The sequence below is a fragment of the Morchella importuna genome (genome assembly GCF_003444635.1).
Source record: "Morchella importuna strain M04M26 chromosome Unknown Morimp01GS009, whole genome shotgun sequence".
In the NCBI taxonomy this organism is placed as follows: domain Eukaryota; kingdom Fungi; phylum Ascomycota; class Pezizomycetes; order Pezizales; family Morchellaceae; genus Morchella; species Morchella importuna.
In genome coordinates, this window is record NW_025763406.1 from 899,696 (window position 1) to 922,696 (window position 23,001).

Genomic DNA, 23,001 nt, shown 5'->3' on the forward strand with positions numbered 1-23,001 from the left:
CCTTCTCTTCTAATCACATCGGTTCATCGGTTCAGTTATTCACGCTTGTACCAGTTCTCCGAGAAGGATCAAGACCCAAACGCAAACAGCAGTCAACACCGTTGGGTAAAGGGCAATAGGTTCGGGTTCCGAACCAATGCGCACTTGTGAGTGGTCAGAGCTCAATGAAATAACCCTAGATTCTTGCTGCAACTCTTTCGACTCGACTTTTCTGCTATTGCGTCGTATATTTCTTTTTTGCTCATATGTCACTATGTACATATAATAGGCACACCTGAGATTTGCAATTGTGCCATCAGCACGCGGAGATGAACGAAAACCAGACGTCACTATGCCCCTCGCATATATAGATACGCCAGATGTAAACTTACTTCTAAAAAGACGTCAATAAGGCCGAGGAAAGAGCGCTTTTTTGGCACCGCTCATTCTCGCCTCTTACAAGGCCAGCGGCCCAACGTGGACGACATCTTCAACACCAACGCACTAAAAACTGCGAGTGATATACTGTGATTATCAATAACATCCACCATATCTCTACACCAAATTAAGAATCTCGTAAGCTAACTACAATAAACAAAATATAGACATCTTGATCCCGCGTACCAGGCACCGAAATAAAGGGAGGGAAAAAAAATAACCCGCTACAGCCCCACAAAACCCAAACCCAGACCCATCACAACCATTACCATCCACCACTCACACCCCCACCTCACACCAGACGAAACAACATTAAACGACAACCCCCTCGTCACTGTTGTGCTTGTGGCCGGCTCTGTGGTCGCAGCCACTACGGTCGTAATCACTATAACTGTTTGCGAGCCCGGCCCCGACATCCCCGATGTTGATTCTGTAGCCGTGGATGTTAATGTTATTGTTAACCTTGGCGGTTCCTGCTGTTGCGGGGCTGTTGTAGTGGTTGTTATTACTATCGGTACATCTCGAGTCATGGTAGGGTCTGGAGGGTCCGGCGTAGGCGTAGGCACATCCGTCGGCACCGGCACGGGAGCCGTCGTCTTCGACTTCACCCTAGTTGCCGTCGTCGTCGTCGTCGCCACCGCCACCTCCGTCGTCCCGCCTATCGGCACCACCGTCAAAAAGGTCGTCAACGACGGCACCTTCATCCCAAACCCACAAAATCAGCACACATATATCCCTCTCTCCCCACGGTGCAAACAATACATACCTCCCCGATGCTGCCCCCGCCGTTCGGCAGCTGGTCACACCCGACCCTGATGTGCTCCTCGCACACGTCGTTCCTGTAAGCCTCGCACCCGAGGCGGCCCGGCTCGTTGCCGGCGACGGCGGCGAGGCAGTCGCGGAAGGCTTGCATGCATTGGTCGTAGACTTCGCGGCAGGCGGTTTTGGAGGCGAATTCTTGGGGGAGCACGGGGAAGGGGAAGGGGAAGGGCGCGACTTGGGCTAGTGCGGTGGTGTTGTTGGGAGGGGCGAACAGCAGGAGGTAGATGAGGAGGTAGTAGATGAGGTGGGTGTGTGGTGTTGTTGAGGTTGGGTGCGTGGTGAGGGTGGTAGGGTTTGGTGGCATTGTGGGAGTGGTGGGCGGGCGGGCGGGTGCGGACGGCCGGCGTTGTGGAGGGGGTTGTAGGGTGGCCAGGACACATTCGAGGTGGAGGTAGGAACGTAAGTAAATGATGATATATACTGATGTGTTTGGTGGTTCTTAGTAAATATTATAATCTTCACGGTGATTGATTAGACAGGAAACGAACAGCACGTAAGGGAAAAAAAATCAGAATAGTAAGTGAGTGAGTGAGTGAGGGAACGGACGCTGGACGAAGAGTGTCCTAGCCAGCCAGCTAGCTAAGGGTCGATCGGAGTTCGGAAAGTGCAGATGATGGAACAATATAAGCTCTTCAGATAGACTACACATCCCTACAGAAGCTGAGACGGTATGCACGATCTGTGTAACTGTATCGTGGGGTATTCAATAGAGTACTCTGCTAAAAAAAAACCTTGAATTGCAAATAGCTAGGAGGAGGGGGTGACAAGACGGACGAAACGGTTTTTATCTTGTTCTTGGTAGAATGATACTGATGTTGTGTTCGTGACGTGAGGTATGTAGATTTCGAAAGCTCGACTTGGTTGCTTTTTTTGCAACAATGATTGAGTTTGCGGGTTTTTGCATGCATCCACGTTGATAATTTATACTTGCACATGTGCGCGAGTAGAGTATATATTTACCGTTCAGAAGGTGCTTCTTTCCTCCCCTCCGGACCGAAAGCTTAATCGCCCACACTTGATACATGTATGGTGGAGCGCTGGCCCATCTTCCCGCATCCCCAGATTACTTTTTTTTCCCACAAAACCGCGCTTCCAGAACGCGGAGCTTACACATCCATCTATACCGACAGATGCCCATTCGTCCAAAGGAAGGGGGGGCAAGGCATGATCTCTGCTTTCTTCGACATCAAGTGTTTGCGTTACTGTAACTCACCCCCCCCCCCCCCCCCAGTTGGAGGTCTGCGACGCCCCCGGTGTTTCATCCCTGACATGTCAACATTGAAGTCAATGCCATCCTGTCCTGTCCGATCTTTAGACTGCCAGATGCGGTGTTTGCTTATTCCGGGAGAACCCTTGCGTTTGCCGTCTCCCAAGGAAACGGTAGCTCCTATCTGGTCCAGGGGTTAGTTGGTTGGTACATAGAGCTCTGCATAGCTGCCTAGCTAGTTGATATGAGAGAGTAATTAATTAGTAGATAGCTACTGTTAGTACTGGTGGAGCTTCCTGACGACAGCACCTTTTGTTTTGCGAGTTACTAGTGGACTGCATGTTTCCTGCCAGTTGAGACGGATGTTTGCCTCTATCAAAACCTCTGCGCACATGTGCTGCTTAGAGATAGCTGTAGGGGGGGGGGATTTGATTCGAGGTTGGACCCTGCACTCGCCTAACCCGTCTGGCTAGACACCACTTCTTGGCAGTGTAAGATCACGTGCAATTGCCCCCCCGCGCCGTGTGTCGAGCTCTCTCGCCCTCGCCCTTGCCCTCGCTCTCGCACCTCCTCCACCGCCTCCGCTGCTGCTGCTGGTGGGAAAGAGAGTCTCAGCCTCGTCTCTGCCGACATCTGAACATCGCCCCCCCCCCCCCTCCTCTCAGATCAAACAGCAGCATAGACAGCTACTGTCTACTGCATACATACAGACCGCCCAAGTACATACATACAGACCTACCCCCCCCTCACCTCTCCACTCCACTCCCACCCCCCCCCCTTTTGAGGTGTTTCTTTGGCTCGAGAAGCTGCCACTAGTAGACTCGGAAGAAGAAGACCTGCTTGTGCTTGTGCCTGCTCGCCTCACGATCACTCAGCTCGCGTGCGTGTGATATCGGGTGACGGCAGTCGGGTCCGTTTCGTTGTTTGCTAATAACGACTTTCCTTTTTCTCTCTCTCTCTCTCTCACTCACTCTCTCTACCTTTACCTCTCTACCACCTCTCTCTCTCTCGTTTCTGTTCTATGGTGGTTTCACCGGGGACTCCTCTCGTCTTCCTCTTCTTCTACTGCATTACCTACATACTTACTTAAGACTTAATATTATTCCGGAGGTCGGGATCTGTCCGTCCTTTCCTTTCTTCTTCGATCTTCGTCGAGGCTCTGCTCTGCTCTGCTCTGCTCTGCTCTGCTCTGCTCTGCTCTGCTCTCTGCTCTCTGCTCTTGCTGGTTGCAATTTAGTGACATCGCTCGGCATACCTCATTTGCGAGGCGCTGTAATTATCACACAAAAACACACACCTTCTTCCAACCCAGCAAGCCAGCCAACGGACCTCTTTTTCTTTTCTTCATCTATTTCTTCTTGACTGGAAAGGGGGCCCTCTTCCCATTCTATCTTTCCCTTCCCCCCCCCCTCCTCCTCATTCTCCTATATACACCTTATATTCCCCTCCTCCCTTCGTCCATTCACACTCTTCTATCCCCCCCCACATCAATCTACCTCGGGAAACAAAAGGCTGCCCAGCTACTAGCCGGTATATACATCTAGCTAGCGATAAGGTACACAACCACCAACCATGGACACCCAAACACAGACACAGACCCAATCGCACGCAACCCAACCCCGCGACCTCCCCCCACTCCCCCCCGGCATCCGCCCCCGCACCCTAAGCAACGCCTACCGCTCCCCCGCCTCAAGCACCACCCGCCGGCCCCGGCCCCCACCGCCGCCCCGCCAGACCAGCGACATCGTGCTACCGCCATGGCAGCCCGACTCCAGCGTGTCCAATTGCCCCATCTGCAGCTGCGGCTTCACGTTCTTCAACCGCAGGCATCACTGCCGGTATATCACCTACTACTGCTGACTTACTGACTGTACAAGGTAACCTGTGGGCTAACGAATCGGTGGGGGCTGGGTGTAGGAAATGCGGCCGCGTCGTGTGCCAGGGATGCTCGCCGCATCGCATAACGATTCCGAAGGCGTTTGTGGTGCAGCCGCCGCAGAGCGCGGGGTGCTCGCAGGGGCTGGTGCCGGTGGTTGTTGGGGGCGGCGGTGGCGGTGGGAGTAGCAGTGGGGGTGCTCGCGCCCATAGGGCGTCGTGGAGCCCTGATGGTAGTCCGGCGCTGCTAGTGAGACAGTCGAGTGATAGCGAAGACGACGGACTGCTGGTGAGGATGTGTGATGAGTGCTTGGGGCCTCATACTAGGGTATTGTCTCCCCCGCCTAGTCGATATGGAAATACGAGGGAGGGCTAACCGCCGTCCGCTACAGACACAGCAAAGCTACCGCACGCATCCCCACATCAACTACAACCACCCGCGCTCCCCACAGACTCCCACCGCCTACCACAACTCCCTCCCCTCCCGCCGGCCCCCACACAACTACTACCCCGTCCCCGCCCGCCGCGGCAGCGGCGACCTCTTCCAACCGCCGCCCCAGCAGCACCTGAAAGAGACCGACTACTGCCCCATCTGCACGTCCACCCTGCCGCCCATCCGCGCCAACGGCTCCGAGGAGGACCGCGAGGCCCACGTCCAGAACTGCATCCGTCAGGTTGAGCATAGCGTCTCCCCCGGCGGCGGCAGCGCGCCGGGCCGCGTCGGCAGCGGGAGTGCGCCGCAGCCCGGAGAGATTGGCAGGGCACGGAGGTATACGGGTGGTGGTAGGATGGTCGTGTGGAAGGCGACGGAGAAGGATACGTGGGCGAGTGTGGACGATGATGAGGTTACGCCGAGTTCGACGCCGGTGCAGACGCCGATTATGACGCCGGCGCCGGGGACGGTGCCGGCTGAGGACTTGACGGTGTCGGTGGAACCGGCGGAGGCGGCGGAGGCGGCGGAGGTGGCAGAGGGGAGCGGAAGTGCGTCCAGGGAAGCGGCGGTAGAGGGGAGTAGTGCGGTGAATGAGGATGAGAAGCAGCCGCCGAAGAGGCAGGTAAAGAGGGAGAAGGCCGAGTGCGTCATCTGCTTTGAGGAGTTTGAAGAGGGCGACATAATTGCGCGGTTGGAGTGCCTGTGCCGGTATCATAAGGTGCGTATCATTTGAAAATTCTTTCTCTGGGGAAAATGTCCTCTAACTGACTCTGGGGGCAGAAATGTATCCGCGCATGGTTCGACCGACGAGGTAATGGGGAGTGTCCGGTGCATGCTGTGCACGAGTAGTTTTTCTTCTTTTCTTTCTTTTCTCCTTTTTGCGGGGGTGCGAGTAGAATAGAGATACTAGTGGTGGCGCTACACATATAGCTAGATGGCCCCTTCTTCTATTATCGCCCTGGCTGTAGATCAAAGCGCAAACGCAACGTTTGGAGTTAGATTCGGTGGAGTTTATTGTTTTTTTATCTTTCAGTTTTTTTCCTCTGCCTTTTTTTCTTTTTGCTGGCTTGGTGTGGTCGCTCCTTGGTGTTGCATATGTGATTTAACGGAAGGAGCCAGTTGAGGTAAGGCGGGCGGTCAGTGTACTGTGTGGATGTTGGGGTTGTTGGCTTCGTATCTTGAGCTCTATTTTTTCCTCTATTACTACTCTTACTCTTACTACTACTCCTACTATTCTTCTCTCACCCTCCTCCTCTTTTTTTTTTTTTTTTACTCCGCTGCGGTTTGGATTGCTCATTGCCGGTTGGGTATGTTTCTTCTTTTTCCTCTCACCTCTTTTCCCTCTTTTCCCTCTTTTTCCTCTTTTTCCTCTTTTTCTCTTATTCCTCCTCCTCTTTACTCTTATCTGTTTCCTCTATTCTTCTATTATTTCATCTCATGGCGGGGATCTCTTTTTTTCTTTTTCTTTCTTCTAGTTGGTTCTCCCGTTTCTGTCTATCTATGGCTCGGTTTTCTGGTTTGGTTTGGTTTGGCTTGGTTCGGGTTCGACTTCTGGTTTGGTTTGGTTTGGTTTGGTCTCTCTCTCTCGACTTGTGGTTTGGTTTTTCTCGTTACATAAAGTGTTTTGTGCTGGGTTGTGGTTTGTGAGGCGCGGAGGGGGTGGAGAGGAGTGGAAGAGAGGTGATGTAGCTAGTTTTGAAATATAAAAGATGGTTTGGCAGTTTAGTGGTGATGATGGAGTGAGTGAGCGGTGTAGTTGATGAGCAGTGTCAATGATAATGTAGCCCGCGGGCCGAAGTTGGGTTGTGATACAGTGTGGTGTGGTGTGGTTACGCTATATGCGTCATGGGGTATCACTCGGGCGGATTCCGGGTGGTGATGGCTCGCAGGGGCGGTGGGAGGTGTGAGAGTGCTACGTGCAAAAGGTTTCCTGGAATATCAAAAATTCTAGAAGGTACATGTAGCTACGGGGGGAGGATACATGCGGTGATAGCATTGATATATCCTTCTACGGAGGGATTAGGCTTGGTGAAGCTTGAGGGACTTCCGGCCCCGCTGCTCTAGCTCTAGCTGGGTGGTTGAGCTTGTCCGGTGGTGTTGCGCTGGGCGTTCAGCCTGCCTTGTTAGGGGGTTTTACTGTTCCTGCATAATCTAGACCTACTCGACGCTACGCATCGGACCATGGGCACCTATCGCTAACTTATACCGACATGACAGAATACCTTGGAAGCGCGTTACGGCACGTAACAACCCACCGCTAGCATTGTTTAACTTGAAGAAGAAGCGGGCGACTACGGATATTCGGAGTTGGTGAGCAGCGGCGGCGGCGGCGGAGAGGGGACGTTAACAATGGGGTTTGGGAGCGCTTGACCGAGAACTACGGGAAGGCGGGTTGGTAGCTTAGCCTAGCAGCGTCTAGAACAGAGGGGGATATTTGCTCCCCAGTCCCCTCAGGGTTTACTGTGGTGTCGCCGGTGCGTGAGTTCCCATAGGGTGATTTCTATGTCTTAAGGCCCTTTTTTGAGTAAAGGTGCATGAGACTGTGGCAGTAAGTGATGATGTATGGACCATTCTTACGCGCTGAACGAGTCTATGAAGACTATCATCCAGAAGACTAGATGAAGGCGGGGCGCGCTTGCATCGGGAAAGAGCTCTGTGGGATTTCTCTTGGCAGCGAGTGATGGTCTATGATTATATTAGTTTCCCGCACACAGGTTTTGTTCTACATACCACGAGTTATACTATCAAGTTTATGGCTTTAGAAACTGGATCACAGCTACATGTATCTAGAGTGGAAATTTTTGGGAGAGGGGGGGGGGGGGGAAATCTAGGTCTGGGTTATGGAGAGAGGGTTAGTTAAACTACTCAAACACTAGCTTCTCTAACTTCCTAAGTAGCTCAGGACGAGCGTATCGCCTCTTCCTGTCTAGAGTTTTCTGACAGTATATACATACATATATATATTAAACAGAATTCACACTTTCTCAGATGGATGGACATCTCAACTGCCCCCGAAGCAAGGCAAGCACCTAAGCGCACAGAGCTAGATGTCTGGGTTACTTGAGGACGACATGAACTATCTGATATCGGCCCAAGAGCTTGATTGAAGCCCCGGTACCATATAGGTCTTGACTACGTACCGCTACCGAGGTAGCCATAGCTAGCTATAGCTTGATTCAAAATAACATCCACAGTCTTAACTTAGGTTTTTTTTTTTTTTTTTTTTTTTTTTTTTGTTCAATTCATTAATCTTAACTTAGGGTCCATATCTGCAGCTTCTCAGCTCCAAGCCCGTCCGCCGAGGCCTACTGTACCAAGAGCGCTTGTGCTATGGCCGGTATTGTATCGCAGGTTAAAAATCACGCTAACCCTCCGCTGGGAAGCGGCGGCGGCTTTCGTGGAATGGCCTAGCTAGGTGGTAAGCTTCTATCATCTTGAAGATTCGGGACGACCGGCCGATGTGTATGTAAGGGACAAACACTTGGGACTGGCGACAGGTCCAGCCTCAAGAGATAGTACCTACAGCACCAGAAATTTGGGAAGGGGGGGGGGGGGGGGGGTGTAAGACTCCTACTGCATCAGTTCAAAATCGCAAGAGTATAACTGGAGTTCTATGGAATTTCCAAATAGTGCAGTAGTAATTCCGCCCGCGTTTCTGTTATTGTGGTTGGATATATGATTATAACTAGGCTAGCTAGGTGACCACACGTATAAAGAATCAGAGATTTGGCTGGTAAAATTAGGGGTCTCCCGGTCGTCTGGCTCGGGTATATACAATAGTTCAAGTTAACTCCGATACGTACGCGGGTCTGGATATCTTCAGAACGGTGGCCAGCTAGAGATGAGACGCTATACACACCGCCCCCCCCCTCCCCCCCTCCCCCCCTCCCCAGGGCGTCTTTCTCCTTTCCGGCAGTAGGTACAGCTAGTAGTGCTGATGGAGTGTGAAACAAGTGGTTTAAAGTGGATGATATCAAACCGTGGTATCTGCTTGCAAATATATAGGACAGGGGATGAGGTCTTGGCAGAAAAACCACCACTTAGAACCCATTCATGCATCATGAATGCACAAAGGAGAAAGCGGTGGTCCGAGACCGCTGGGAATATTGCAACTATTCTCCGCGACAGGGGGCTTACATGATGACTTTTCGGAAGCACCGTTATCACCTGGATTTGGTCATATTACTCAGTGCAGGATCGACGTACATAAGTTTCATACCCAGGTAACTCAACTGGATGAATCGTGGAGTTGAAGCTTACATGTAGAATAGAGCAAGTACTCGCACCAAACATCTCAATAGAGTGCATAATACACTTAGCGAAGCATTCCAAACAACATAGTCACAAACACCTTAGCAGAGTGACTGTAGCCCTCTCCACCACTAACCCAACTACAACATGTCGCTAGAGTAGCACATCTCTACATCACGCACGATCTCGCCCGCTACTCTACGTACCATAAATATATATAAAAAGAGATACTATTAATGTCTCAACGTCACGCCAAAATCCGACATCTTCCCACCCAAACACGTGTTTCCTCCGACATCTCTCCCCGCCGTTCTCTTCTACCCGCTCGTGTGTATTGAAAGACCTGCTGTGCCTGCTGCACGTGGCGTGTTAGAGATGGGGAGAGAGACATTGCAATGTGTCACTTGTGACATATAACCGGGTAGACAGAGCATTGGTGCTTTTTTGATATGTATGCACCATGTACAGTACATACTCTATGGGGAATAGAAAAGACATTCGCCAATCTTTTTTACTCACTGCCTGAGACTTGCACTTTGTGAAGGGTGATGGAAATGCGGCGGCCATTCGATGATGGAGCGAAGTAAGAAAATTGGCAATACTCTACATAGCCCGCCTCGCCCCATCACACAACGCCTATGCATGTAAAAGAGGGGAGGCACTCTTGGTTGGCCGTTATTTGCAATCTGCATTGAGTAGTCGGTTTGGAATGTTGTATGTTCCGCCAAGGTTCTTCCATAAAATGCAAACCATGGTTCACATTTTTAACTACGATCGGTCTGATCCTAAATTGGGCAGGCTGAATTGGAATTGGAATTAGCGGCAATTCACAGCGTGACCGCAGTACTGGCAATGATCGCAACTGCGGGGAAAAAAAAAGCAAGTGATGAAAAAATACATAATTATTCAGGAATATGGTATTCGATCCTTCTACGAGTTTGCTTTTTTTTTCTCTTTCTCTTCCCTTTAAAAACACAGTAGTACCCTCTCCTCCTCATACTCTACATGTATTTACCCAATTCCTCATCAATCCATCCGTCGGACTATCGTACGTGCGCAAAGCTACAGTGGGGGGCGTTCTCTACACTTTCCCCTTATAAAAAAAAAGAGACTCTCACTCGCTCATGAACAGAAAAGGAAAAAATGAAAGATAAAAGCTATGGAAAATGGAAAGAAAACCCAACCCAACCAATCCAGAGGTAGAAAAGAGAAGGAAAAAAAAGACCAAAATGAAAAAAAAAAAAAAATGAAAAATGAAAAAAAAAAGGATGAAAAACAATAAAACAAAAACACCCCCAATTAGAAACAAAGGAACAAGGAAAAAATAAAATAGCGAATGATTAGATAGATACTTAGCTAATCCAATAATAGTGATAGAGAAGAAGCCATACAAACCGTTATTACTGTAGAGAGAAGGAGAAAAACGAGTGGGGGATAAAAAAGACAAACACCATTTTTGAACCCTCACAAAAAAAAAACATTCCATAAACTGAAAGAATGAAAAGAAAAGCTCGGAGAATTTGAATAACCCCTGCCTAGTATTCACAAAAGCTTCCTCAGTATCCTACGCAGGGGAAAAAAAACCCCCTAAACACCCTTCCGACTCATCTGAGATTCTCTCCTAGTGATTTGACTCCCCATGCTTGCGCTGCGACTCTGCTCCACTAGTTCTGCTTGGCTTCCCAAATAGTCGCCTTCTTCGTTTGGTACAGTTCGGAGACTGTCTTCCATCCGATATCTTTGTACCGTTCCAACACTTGCTGGTCTGCTCCCAGGTTCGTCTTCCGTGGGCAAATGCGGCGGTGCTAGAATGCTGCTGTTAGTGCTCACTGATCGCGAGTGTGCGCTGCTTGCATCCCTACTAGGGCTGGTAAATGGAAGCCGCGTAGATGACCCGACAGAGAGGTTTTGCTTGTGCCGTAATGGATGGAGCTGTTGCGGGTCTGGGATATTGTATCGGTTCGATGTAGAGCTCGAAGGGGAGTAATGCGGGTCATAGGGCTGGTCTGGTTTCCGAATCATTATGGGGCTGTCCGGTTCATCATCTGCCGTGTTATGTTGCGATAGTTGGTGCTGGAGTTGACTCGTCAAAACCGGTGAAACTAGTAAGCTGGCTGTTTTGCGCTTAGAAGATTTCCGGGGCACCTGAGGTTTGAGGCTTCCTTGTCGCATGAGTTCTATGCCAGCCCCATCCGTGTCATCGAACATTGGCTGCTTTTCCAGCATCCTTGTGCTAGGACCCGGCGTACTGGAGTCAAGGTTTTCCTCGTCCTCGGTATCCGTATCAGGAGCTGGACCGGCGGCCCGTCGCTTTCCTACCCTCTTTCCGCCATTTTCAACTTCCTCATCCCCACTCTCCACATCACTCCCTTCACTCTCGCTTTCATCACCCTGCGCTCTTACAGGTGCATCGGCACTAATCGCCATCCCAATACCCTTTGCCTCTCTCTCAGCGTCCAATAGCTCCTCCGGAGCTCTACTACTCCTCACAACAGTAAAACCTTTATCTTCTTTCACTCCCAACCCTAACTTCCGCCACAACCATCCCTTTGCATTTGAAACAGGCCCTGTTGGATCTGCCGGTCCAGTACCCAATCTCCTTGCGGGTTGGTTTGACAAAGCGGGGCCGCGAACGCCATAATAAAAGTCTCCTTCTCGTACTGCATAATCAGGCTGTGCCCTAGCGCTCCCAGTTAATGATGAATCCGTGTGTCTGTGTGCTAACCCTTGAATAGTAGGTCCGATCGGGAACCCGCCCATATCCATTCCAGCGCTTTCACGCGGTGTTCCTGGGCCAGAGTGTGCGCCGGTGGCATTGGTGATTCCTTCCTTATTATTGTAAATACTCTGGCTTCCATGAGAGCTCTGCTGAGATCCTCGATGCTTCCCAGTTCCTGCAGGCCACCCTTCACTAGCCCAACTACCTCTACTACGTGCACCAGGCGAGTAGTTATCGCTTGCACTTCCCTCCCCATTTGCTCGTTGCTGTAGACCCTTCGCTCTAGGGGGACGATAATAAGGTCCGGCTACACCACTTGTGTCTATTCCTAGGGGAACCCCAGGACCTGTTCCAAGATAGGAATACTGACTGGCGCCCCCTGGGGTCGTTGGTGTAAAGCTTGTACTTCCGCTTCCCGAGTGCGCATGCCCGACATCACCACGGCCCAGTGATGCAGGAACCATCCCAGGTCCAAGCAATACGGCTGAGCTGTCAGACCTCGAGTGAGGGCCCATACCTGGCCGACTATGACCCATACTGGACATATTGCGTTCCTCGTGAGCACTAGCTGTCATGATGCTGGGGTCAATTGAACCGTGGTGGCTTTTGTGTTTACGACGTGAAAGTTGGCGCATTCCGAAAACCTTTATACGAATAGCACTTAGTAAAACATATTCACGAAAACCTGTTGTCGGGGTATAGGTAGGGGGTAAATATGCCCAAAAAGAAAGCGGAAAGATAGTAGCAAGAGGAAAAAGGCCAGGAAAAGGCGATAAATAGATGAAAAATAACTTGTTTTTCTTAAATGCCTTCCCACAAGAAGATATAGAGATGCTTTCTATGAAAGTAAATCCCCATTTTTAATGTTAATAAACGACATATGGTCAATGCATGTGCATTGATATTATCTTCCGCACTTTGATCCTCAACTTGGGGGTACCTTTCTTCCAGTAGCCCCTCTTTTTCATGACACTAACGAAAAAAACAGAAAAGGGCAAATGCATCATTCATCTAGATCTACCCTGGGCTCGGGTGTTTCTATTCGCAGTAATCCGGGAGAAGCAAGAATATTCCAACTTACTTTAGCAAGTCCTCCCCTAGCAGCTTCACCATCGTCTGCACCACCACAACCGCGGATGAACAACTCCAGCATGGTCTGTACAGCCATGAAGAAGAACCCAAATATGAGCACCAAGGCATGTATAACTAAAATGACATAGCCTATCCATGCCCTTGCTGCACCACCGGCGTCCATACTTGGCACGAATGTCATCATTAATAATATAGTTAGTAACCTGATCATTGCAAAGATTGCTTGCCAGGCATTCATTGATGTTGCTGGTGCGTAGGGCTTGATTCCATAGATAGTGAGAACGAGCACTATTTCACAGATGGCAAGGATTGTAATCTGTGCTATCCCACTCGGCTGTAAAGCACCGAATGCAAGGGCTCGAACTATATTAACATAGAGCTGTACAATGAAGAATTTCAGGTTCTTTTCACGGTAAGTATTGTAGAACGTTCCGAATGTTAGCAACGTAGGAAGATTGTCAAAAAGAGTTGACCGAGGTTTGTGGTTCCAGATGCGGATTGTAAGAGCGATTGCAGTTGTTAAAACGACAAAGATAGTGACGCCCGCACATGCTACAACCGCAGTGCTGGTATGACTGGCAACCGTGATTTGAAAGGCCGAAATTGCAAGAATGGGTGTTAGAAAGTAGGTGAATGTGATCCGGTTGATTAAGCCTGTGGTGTGTCGTCAGTTTTTGTTAAGATTAGTATATGTCTCCGACCATAACACTTCGCGCAAGAAGCCCCCTGGCAAGTATCCACTATCAAAGAAACATTGACATACCCAAGGTAAATGGAACATTTTTTTGCGTCAAATCCTCTTCCTCTACTCCTCGAATTGTCCTTATAACCCATCTAGATCCAAACCACACCTGCACAACTATTATAGTACCAACAGCCACTACTGCGAACCATGCCGCCATACAGACCCAGATATCATTGACATCCTGTAATCCAACAGCCTGGGCTATCCTCTCAAGTCCATAGGCAGCGGCATCTAGGGCGTAGATGCCATCTCCAGACCAACTCTGATCGCTGATCGGTTCGTGGGTAAAAAAACTGGTATTGAATAACAAAGTACTCCAGGCTAGCCTTGCAATTGTGGGTTGATAAAAGCCTGGGTAGTTCAATGACAAGCTGCCCGTCAGAACAAAAAACTGTAACCACTGTAGGCAGTCTGCAAATCCAGGTGTAACTAAACGAATCATATCCTCGTCCATTCCGAAATTACTGCTCCACCTGAATATATCCACTGTTCCTACCCATGGATTTAGTATCGCTGCAAGGACGGTCCCTAGCGCGACTAGAGCCAGTAAACCCGCAGGTACCCAGGTTATAGCGGCACTAATGCCGGTCCCTAACAGAGGCGTGATCTCGATATGTACACATCCTACGGTTGTTGCTGCGTTGTCCCCAGAAATGATTGTGAACCTGGTATCAAGCGTCGCAAAACGATATGCTGATATCAAAGTTGTATTATAGGTAAATGAATCCAATTCATTCATAAGCAGTGTTATATTATTGTAGTCTGTCTGATTTGATAATTTGACGTTGCCCATTGGGCAGGTGGCACCTATACTTGCCGCTGATCCATGTGAACTATCCGCGCAGAAAAATGCTATATCGTTCAATGCTGAGAAAGATGCAATCCCGATTGTGCTTTTGAAAGTAGTGGCATATCTACTCCATGAGGCATCCTTATCCACAATTGTCCCATTGGTTTCGTAATCTACGCTTCCGTTTATTGTTGGGTTGTTGACCCTGATTTGTCCCCAAGAACCAGCCGGAATCTGTGTATCGGTACCATTAACTTTGGCACTCACCACTGTGGTTGCATCCTGTCGTTTCTCCCACCATGACCATCCTTCTTCACTTCGTGGTCGGTAAAGCGCATCCCCCTCAACGAAAAGGTCCCTACGAGAAATTGATGGATTTGCAGATGATTCCCCCGTAACATTTCCCCAGACCCTAACAGTCAAAATCTTATCTGGGTCGTCCAAAGAAAATGATACTGCAACTAATAAGGGGTGAAACTGGAGATGGGTTGGCGACAACCTTACATCCCTCCGTAGGCAGTTGTCGAAAGTGTTTATTAGAACAGCACGGGTAGGAACGGTGAATATAAGGAGGGTTGCCAGCAGAAATAGGGACAGCATCGGTGGGGTATTGATATTGATACGGCAATGTTTTGACCGACGTTTACGGTGCGCTACTGCTGACGACTCAGGAGGAGTGGTTGAAGACGGCAACGTTGACGACAAAGAAGAAGCGTCGTTCATGATCGCGGAGTGTGGAAACCTAGGAGAGCACCTGATCAGCAGGAAACCTTTTGCCCACCCGCATATCACGCTGTACATTTCAATACAGAAAAGACCGGCCCCGAGACAGCTCTAGCTCACCTTTCCGCTCCACCTCCCCCTAAAATAAGACGCCTCGATCTCCCCACCCCAGTCTTGAGTGACAACCACTGGGCGAAACTTCCCAAGCAGCACGGCCGGTTCCCAAAAATTGGATGAAAAGTAACGCTCTCGCCCAAATGCTGTATATAGGCTGTAGGTCGCGATGGCTGATGGTATTGGTAACGGAGGTGATTGTTGCCAGGAAAGTGGTGTGCTGGATAGACTAGCTACTATCACGAAAAAGGAATTCGGATCACAAACGAATGAGCGTACAAAAGGAATTTTCCAATCAGGTATATGTCGTGAATGTGTGGGCGACACGACAGGATACAGACAATCTTGGAGTGGAAGTCGCTTGAAACGGCTTTCCTTCAACCCCCCTTTGATGTGCAAGAACCAAAGGTAAGAGTGAAAAGGAAAGGAAAATCAACTAACGAATGGAGAAGTAAGCAGCAAAGTACAGGACCAAGCCCCACAATGAACCCAGAAGGAGAAGGGATCACCGATGTTGAAAATGAGGCTTGGGATGGATAGTTTTGTAAGTACTCTAGTCCCTTCAAGGGTACGGAGCAATTAAATTATGAGCGAGGGCAGAGGGTGAACGGACGGCGGAGGCGATTATGGTGATGATGATGCTGGGGAGTGACGAAAGCCCAGTTCTGCGACGTGGTAGCAATTTCGTGGGGGAATTATTTCCGTTTCATTCATAATATGTATGTACCTAGCTCAAGAATTTGGGTTACAGCCCGTCCCGAGAACAAACAAAATCAAAAACTCTAGTGTCTTGTCAATTGAACCCTAAGGTCTGTCATCACTTGTTCTCACCCCTTGATTCCTCGATTGCGGCGAAGGTAGGGCTTCTGGCGGGGTGCAGCAAGGACCAGTGTACTTTCTCCGATTCTACGTTCTACCTGCCATGCTTAGGGTCATGCAATTTATTTCCTCTCCATACACTCTAGTGCATGATTTATGCTCACGACAGCTCTTTTCCTCGTGCAGATCACGGCTCCCTCTAGGCCTATAGGAAGAAAGAGGGAAGCAGACTATTAATGTTCCAGGAAAGCGATGATACTCGGTAAGGGTGTTTAAAATCGTCTTCCCGTGAAATCTGTGAGGTTCACTCTTTTTTTCCCGTGGGATCCGCGAAGCTCATGTCCGTACAGCCGGTCTCCCGTATTCTACTCTCCTCTTACAAGCCCCACTCACGTACATGTAGGCAGATCCCGTCCTCACGTCACTTTACAGGCACTAGGTTCACTTCTGCCGCATGTTTTTGTTGTTTCCATGAGGGATGTCAACAGAGAACAGAGCTCGAAGCAGGACCTCCAATGTCGCCTGTCATTCAACTCACAGTTTTTTTTTATTTTCACATGCCATTTATAATTTAGGGTACGGGAGTACTAGAGCACATGTAGCTCTGCAGCTACGAAGTACCTACATACATACAACCTATCATATCTATCCGCAACTTCTCCAATATCCATTCTCTCGGATTGGAACGCCCTTTTTCCTTTCTTTTCCTTCTCTCAACGCTCCCGAGCTCCCACAACCTTGATTCTGAAGATCAGATCCTTTTTATTTATTTTTTTCCCTGGATCCTTTGCGTCCAAGAATAGAAAAGCACATGCACTTACGCTAAAGCCCCTGCAAGACATGGATGAGGCTGTGCAAAAAGAACCCAAATCGTGCTAAATTTAGATGTGCACTTGCAACACTTGCAACACTCCAACGTCGCAATCTCATGTCGCACAAAGGCACGATAGTTGATGGTGTCACAGCGTGACACCTGATATCACTGTGCCGATCTAGCACGCGATTGGAGGTTAGGAAAATCAACTAGAACTAACTTGGTAGTCGCACGGAAGCATAGAAGAATAACAATGGGCGTTCCACGAGTTTGTGAGGATTTCTATTTGCAATAATATCATTCATGAACACGGAACTGAGAATACGACCGGAAATCCCAAATCTACATGTATGATTATGGATATCAAACCACAGCTGGGGAGTGCACGGGACTTTCTAAGGCTCACCAATTAACAGACAAGCAACTCTCAGACATTGAAAAATGACATTAGTTTGCAACCCTCTCTAGCCGTGTCTTGGGATACGAAAGCTAGGTTGTAAGTCCTGGTTTAGCGTCACCTTTTTTACTATTCCAGCCTTATATTTTAAATCACATACATGTAGCTATCGATATGCCACTGTGTGATCCGTTCATCATATCATTCGCTGTAAGATCGAGAACAAACGGATTGCGCTAGCTATTAAAGTAGGTGAGTAAACCTAATGATTCCGTTAGTTCCTTATGGAATCAGAAAAACTCAGAATCCATTGCACTTCGCATATACTCCTAGGCAATTAGACCACACAGTAGTAAAAAACAAACGCTATACTAAATACGCTCATGAACACGAGTCCACATACACCAGATAAACGGGGTTTTCTATAGTATGCGGGCATCCTCTTCAAAGGCCATCGTTAAGGCGTTTTCTTCAATACTAATTAGCTACGATTACTTTCCTCTAAATATCTGCTGAAGATGCATTGCCGAAGAGTTCCTCGAGTGGGGACTAATAACAGAACATACGGCTACGGGCTATGAGTGTTTATTTCTCTTTTCTTAGTGGGGCCATACCGGCGTACTATCAGTGATCTCGTGCCTAGGCCATGACCATGCATGCAGCTTTGTGCGGCCTCAAATTTGTGCAACTTAAGCTTTAGCAGGTGGAATATATACTACGACTAAATGTACATAGCACCTACATGTATGTAGAGTAATTACGGAAAAGCTTCTTACTCAAAGTCCAGATGGAGGTCTAGATTTATAAACCCCTGTGCTAGTAGGAGATTGCTGACTGTGAATGTCAAATTATAAATTAAAATCACACTTAACGTACCTCTGACCGGAATAAAATAATTGTTGATAAGATAAATACATAAATATTCTTTGCTTATTTCTCTATTCTGAGATGAGCCCCGCACCACGAGAATCCTCATGCCACGTGATTCCAGTAGAAATTTCGAGCCGCTAAACTTGCAGGACTTGGCCAGGTACGTACATACATGTACTTACTTTATCTCGAAGCCATGATCGTCATACACTAGAGAGTTTCTAATTTAGACCAGAATCGAGTGATGCTTCATGTACGGACACGAGTCCAGATATGGGTAGTTGCATCAGCTTAACTTCGATCTCTTATCACACCGCAATCCAGCGATATGACTGATGGCGGCCTTACCCACGGTATCATAATATGAAAATTCTCATATTATTTATGTATTCGGTTGGGGCTGTTTATGTTGGCATGTATGTGTCGTCTATCATACTACAGTGGAGTCTCGATAATAGCATATGGTCGGGAACGGATTTTCGTGTGCTACTATCGGGGATATGCTTATATCGGGAACAACTTTGCCCGTACCGACTCGTTTGGGATTGCCTAACTATATGCTACTATCGAGGATATGCTATTATCGAGGTTGCTACTATCGGGACTCCACTGTATATAGTAGAGGTGAAAGTGTAAACCTCTTGGTTTACAATTAATTATAGCTAGCATGCGCAATATTCCTCACTCACACAAATAGTAAACACCCAATATTACATCCAACCTCTGTTGGATGGCCGTTGGAGTTTCCCATATTGCATATCATCATAGTTATTCCGATAGCTAAGTGATTGGGTAAATATATCACCAGCTCAAATAATCTTATCGCAAGATAGATGGGAATGTCCCTTAAGGATACAAACTCGGGACTTCGTGCTTTAATCAAATTTTCGAAACTGCCCTCGCCTTTTGGGTTTTATGAGATTGGAGGTAAATTGTGTCTCTAGTCGTTTTTTTTTTTTTTTTTGTTTAATTCATTGAAGCGCCTCCAGTCGTGATCATGAGCCTGTTTTGCAACATGTATCAAAAAAAAAAAAAAAAAAGAGGTTTACAAACGCCCCCCAAAATAGCATAGCATAAACAAATAAAAGAAAGTTCTCCATTGATATGATGTGGGTAATATCAACACCTCTAGAACACAATCAAGCCCAGATGCTTTAATCGTACATACCGTTCGGGAATGACTCATACTTCCCAGAGGCCAAAACTGATATATCTTCTCCAAAATCTAGGTGATGGATACCAATTTTGTTATTGACCCTGTATCCGTAAACTACCTTTTTGTCATACGTATCGGCAATCTCCCAACCCTTCGAATGAGATCCGGAATCTCCCAAGCGTTCCAACATTGCTATGGATAATTAGTTGGTGCTGTCAGATCGAATTTGAAAGGGATATAGCACTACTTACGTCTGAGAAGCCGTGCTATTGAAAGGAAGGAATCATCTTTGCAAAAAACAGCATTGGCTTTTATGACAATAAAGATTCCAAAGATGAGGTTTATCGCAAGAATCATGCCTAAAGTAATATACTGAAATGGAAAACAACCAATTAGTAAAAGAATGTAGTAAATAATGTTCAACAGAACGAGCCACAAAATTTGTTTCCGAGTTATGGTAACTGTATCGCGATCGTCTCTCGTCCGAAGAAAATTTAATTTATAACATACCAATTCCCTCCATTTCACTATAAGTCTAACGCCTTGCCATTGCTGGTTTCCTGTAGAGGCAATCATAGGGCCATATTGGTCATAATTGGCGATAGAACCAGCCACAAACCATGCGAGCCCCTCTCCAGCGTATTTTTCACCCTCCTCTCCAGCGTGATCTGTGACCCCCCAGTAGCTTCTGTAATCATAGAACATCGAAATTAGCAACTAACTATCAAAATAATTATCAAGTTATCCATGAATGACTTATGCATACGCTTGACTATATCTCACCATCTGCCGCCCAGCATCATCATACCATCCTTGACTCCCAGGTGATCCCGCGAAGATCCTGGCAACTTCATCGGGCATTTCATGCTCAGGCTCGACGGCGTTATAAACGGGGCTAACTTCAACAGTGCAGTTAAAAAACAAGCCTTCTCCAAAAAGAGGAAACTCAAAAATGTAGAGTCGGCTACAGCGGTCTCCACAGTACAGATACTCCGGACTAATTCCCTCCCAATATGGATTGACGATAATACTGTCGTAAAGTAAGATATTAGTTATTTAAGCTAATTAAAAATGATATGATAATGGGCTCATACTTTTGACCTGGCATGGAGTCCTAGAATAGGATATATGTTAGCCTCTACCTATCAAATTCAACGTACAATTTTATGTCCAATAAATATCTCGAGCGATTATTAATTTTAGAATTATCAGTTATAATCAAGATATAGTTTCTCGAAGTACTAGTACGCCAGTCCATAGAATAAAAATAGAGTTTATAACCTTCGGGGATTCACCTTCAACCAGTCAATTGTGACGTTTACACCTTCATTTGTTAAAATCGTAAATGGTGTGTCTGCATCACCATACTTATTTTCTTCGATTGGATAATATTCACACTGTGGAGTAACAGCCACCGTACGATTCGTTTCGCCTGAGATTAATTGATTGGAAACCGAGAAGTCCACTGCCCACTCTTGAATCTGATGGAATTTGTAAGCCTCAAGACCACACCCACAATATTTGAAGCAATTTAGGTCCGGGAGCCTGTGCTCACAGTATATGTCATAGTATTATTTGAAGGGTCATAACGCAAAAAATGAGTCATGTCACTGACTGAGCCGATTTTATCTAAGGTGTAAACAGGGACGATTGAATAGCTTGCTGTACATGATTATCAATACGTCAGACACCCTAAAATAACTTACTAGAAAAATGAGAAAGTTATATGACATACAAGAACCATGCATATTGGCTGCCCATTTCTGCACCGGAAGTGGTATACCAAGAGCTGTATCAAAGGTCCAATATGTCTCGGGATAGACAGAATCCAATGCGGTAATATTAACTGGGCCCGTCTTTCGGGCAATATCGCCCTCATGATTATAGGTTAAACCAATCAGAGCAATTGCGACTTGAGCCGCCTAAAGATATCAGTAAAAAAAAACATTTCTTATATATAATAGATCATTGTAGTAGAATTACCACTCCCAGTAGGATCCATGCAATTGCGCCGAGTCTAAACACCCATGACTTAGTCGCAAGGTGTGTGTGTCCCTTGGACGGTGTGAACAGCAACTGGATCGTTTTTTGGAAACTGCTACAAGCCAAAATCAAGTCGACCTGTACAATGTTAGAGATATTGGGTCACAGGCTTTTGAGAAACTTACCTCTCTTAGTGTAAACTCATGCGCAGCCAGCAACCTCCACCTTATCATGTTGGCTAAAGATTTGAAGGCTGACTATCAATCCGAAAGAAGTATTGAGTTAGAAATTGAGCTTGGCCTCAAACTCCCTTAAAGGATTGACTTACAATCAAGTTCATACTGAGAATCATCGAAATCCCTATATATATAGCATTGAAAATATGTTTATTATCGTTATCGAGCACGCCGCTGCCGCTATAAAACTTGAACAACCCAACAATGGCGGCACAACAAGCTGTAGTAAATGCAAATCGCGCTATCATATGCAAAAAGTTTTTACGCATTTGACGCCTTGAGCTATATAAACTGCTGAGCGCCTTTTTTTCCCCTGGACTCATGGATGCCATCCGAGTCTGAAGCCGAAACCCAGGCTCCAGGTCTGATGAGGAGCTAAAGAAACCCCTTCGACCTGGTCCTCTCATATCTGGGCTAAAAGGGCCACCAACTAGAGTATCCTGGCTGTCGCTTCTCTTGTGTGCTGGCGGGCTGGATAGATCCGGAGAGAACATCTCATGTTCTTCGGGGATGGATGTGTACTTGCCCCCACCAGATCCATAATAACCGGAGTTCGACATTATATCTGAACCGTGAATAGTACTTCGGCCTTAAAATGAGAGGTAAAAATCTGTAGGTTGAATAGAAGGCTAGGAAGTAAGTGCTGTAAATAAGCTGAGTTGATAATTTCCTAAAAACTTGATTGCACGACTAAGTACCTAGAATAGGACTGTGGTCGGTGGAAAAAGGTGAAGCTATTCCATAAGAAAGCCTATAAAATATGGGTTTTCGATTGCAAAGCAAATTACAGACGTAAGTGCAGAAGAAATTAGATGAAGAAGAGGAAGAGGTCGTAGGAGAAGCTTCTGGGGTGTTTGTTCAGATATAAGACTTATGTCTTTGTAGCACACACGTAGGTTTCTGCAGCAGGAGGGGGAGGGGGGGTGGACCGAAATATATTTTGGCGGCAGGGGACCCGCACTGAGGCTCAGCCGGCCCACACGATTGACTGTACTCGTTTACCACGAAAAGAACCAGAAAATGCAAGTGACGGAAACAGGGATAGTTTGTATGAGAGATCACCGCCACTCCATACAAATAATCCTTGCCCTGAGCAACTGCATTTTCTGGTTCTTTTCGTGGTAAACGAGTACAGTAGTTACTCCCTTTATTAGAGGTATATATGAATCCAGGTTTAAAGAATAGCTGGAGAGAGAGGCCCAGCGAGAGTTAGTCTCCAACAACGCAACTAATAGCAATGCTACAACAACTCCTCCATACACATAATTTGAGTATAAGGCAGTCTTGAAACTTTCCACCTCTGTTATCTCCATTCGGAGTCATAGCAGACTCTCATGCCTTATTAAGCGCCTGTCGTGAAAAATAACCCGAACTATTCCATGTTTGGTGCGATTTACGGTAGCACAGCGCCAAGTAGAGTATCCCAGAGAAAAAGGGCGGTGTGTGCAACTGTGCCTTTACAACTTTGGATATGATACCTACTCGGGGCAGGCAAAAAGCGCCGAATAATTCATATCGTCTCCGGGATTTTGGCAGAT

General features: G+C 47.4%; 4 protein-coding genes across 4 annotated transcripts; 1 reads left to right on the plus strand and 3 right to left on the minus strand.

Annotated features, from left to right (window-relative positions):
- Positions 1 to 513: 513 nt before the first annotated feature.
- On the minus strand, positions 514 to 1,543 carry LAJ45_04014 (uncharacterized protein; the record flags this gene model as incomplete). Its single annotated transcript, XM_046113596.1, has 4 exons — positions 514 to 534; positions 604 to 641; positions 701 to 1,115; positions 1,184 to 1,543. 4 exons carry the CDS (start codon positions 1,541 to 1,543, stop codon positions 514 to 516), a joined length of 834 nt encoding a protein of 277 aa, XP_045973325.1.
- A 2,475-nt stretch (positions 1,544 to 4,018) lies between these two features.
- LAJ45_04015 (uncharacterized protein) lies at positions 4,019 to 5,603 on the plus strand (the record flags this gene model as incomplete). The annotated part of the gene is made up of 4 exons (XM_046113597.1): positions 4,019 to 4,284; positions 4,364 to 4,649; positions 4,714 to 5,472; positions 5,535 to 5,603. The coding sequence occupies 4 exons, from the start codon at positions 4,019 to 4,021 to the stop codon at positions 5,601 to 5,603; spliced, it is 1,380 nt and encodes a 459-aa protein (XP_045973326.1).
- A 4,989-nt stretch (positions 5,604 to 10,592) lies between these two features.
- On the minus strand, positions 10,593 to 15,074 carry LAJ45_04016 (uncharacterized protein; the record flags this gene model as incomplete). Its single annotated transcript, XM_046113598.1, has 3 exons — positions 10,593 to 12,368; positions 12,806 to 13,470; positions 13,580 to 15,074. The coding sequence occupies 3 exons, from the start codon at positions 15,072 to 15,074 to the stop codon at positions 10,593 to 10,595; spliced, it is 3,936 nt and encodes a 1,311-aa protein (XP_045973327.1).
- A 4,168-nt stretch (positions 15,075 to 19,242) lies between these two features.
- LAJ45_04017 (uncharacterized protein) lies at positions 19,243 to 22,023 on the minus strand (the record flags this gene model as incomplete). Its single annotated transcript, XM_046113599.1, has 11 exons — positions 19,243 to 19,436; positions 19,496 to 19,616; positions 19,755 to 19,932; positions 20,011 to 20,274; positions 20,339 to 20,358; positions 20,540 to 20,725; positions 20,800 to 20,906; positions 20,980 to 21,166; positions 21,228 to 21,365; positions 21,413 to 21,484; positions 21,556 to 22,023. The coding sequence occupies 11 exons, from the start codon at positions 22,021 to 22,023 to the stop codon at positions 19,243 to 19,245; spliced, it is 1,935 nt and encodes a 644-aa protein (XP_045973328.1).
- Positions 22,024 to 23,001: the final 978 nt, after the last annotated feature.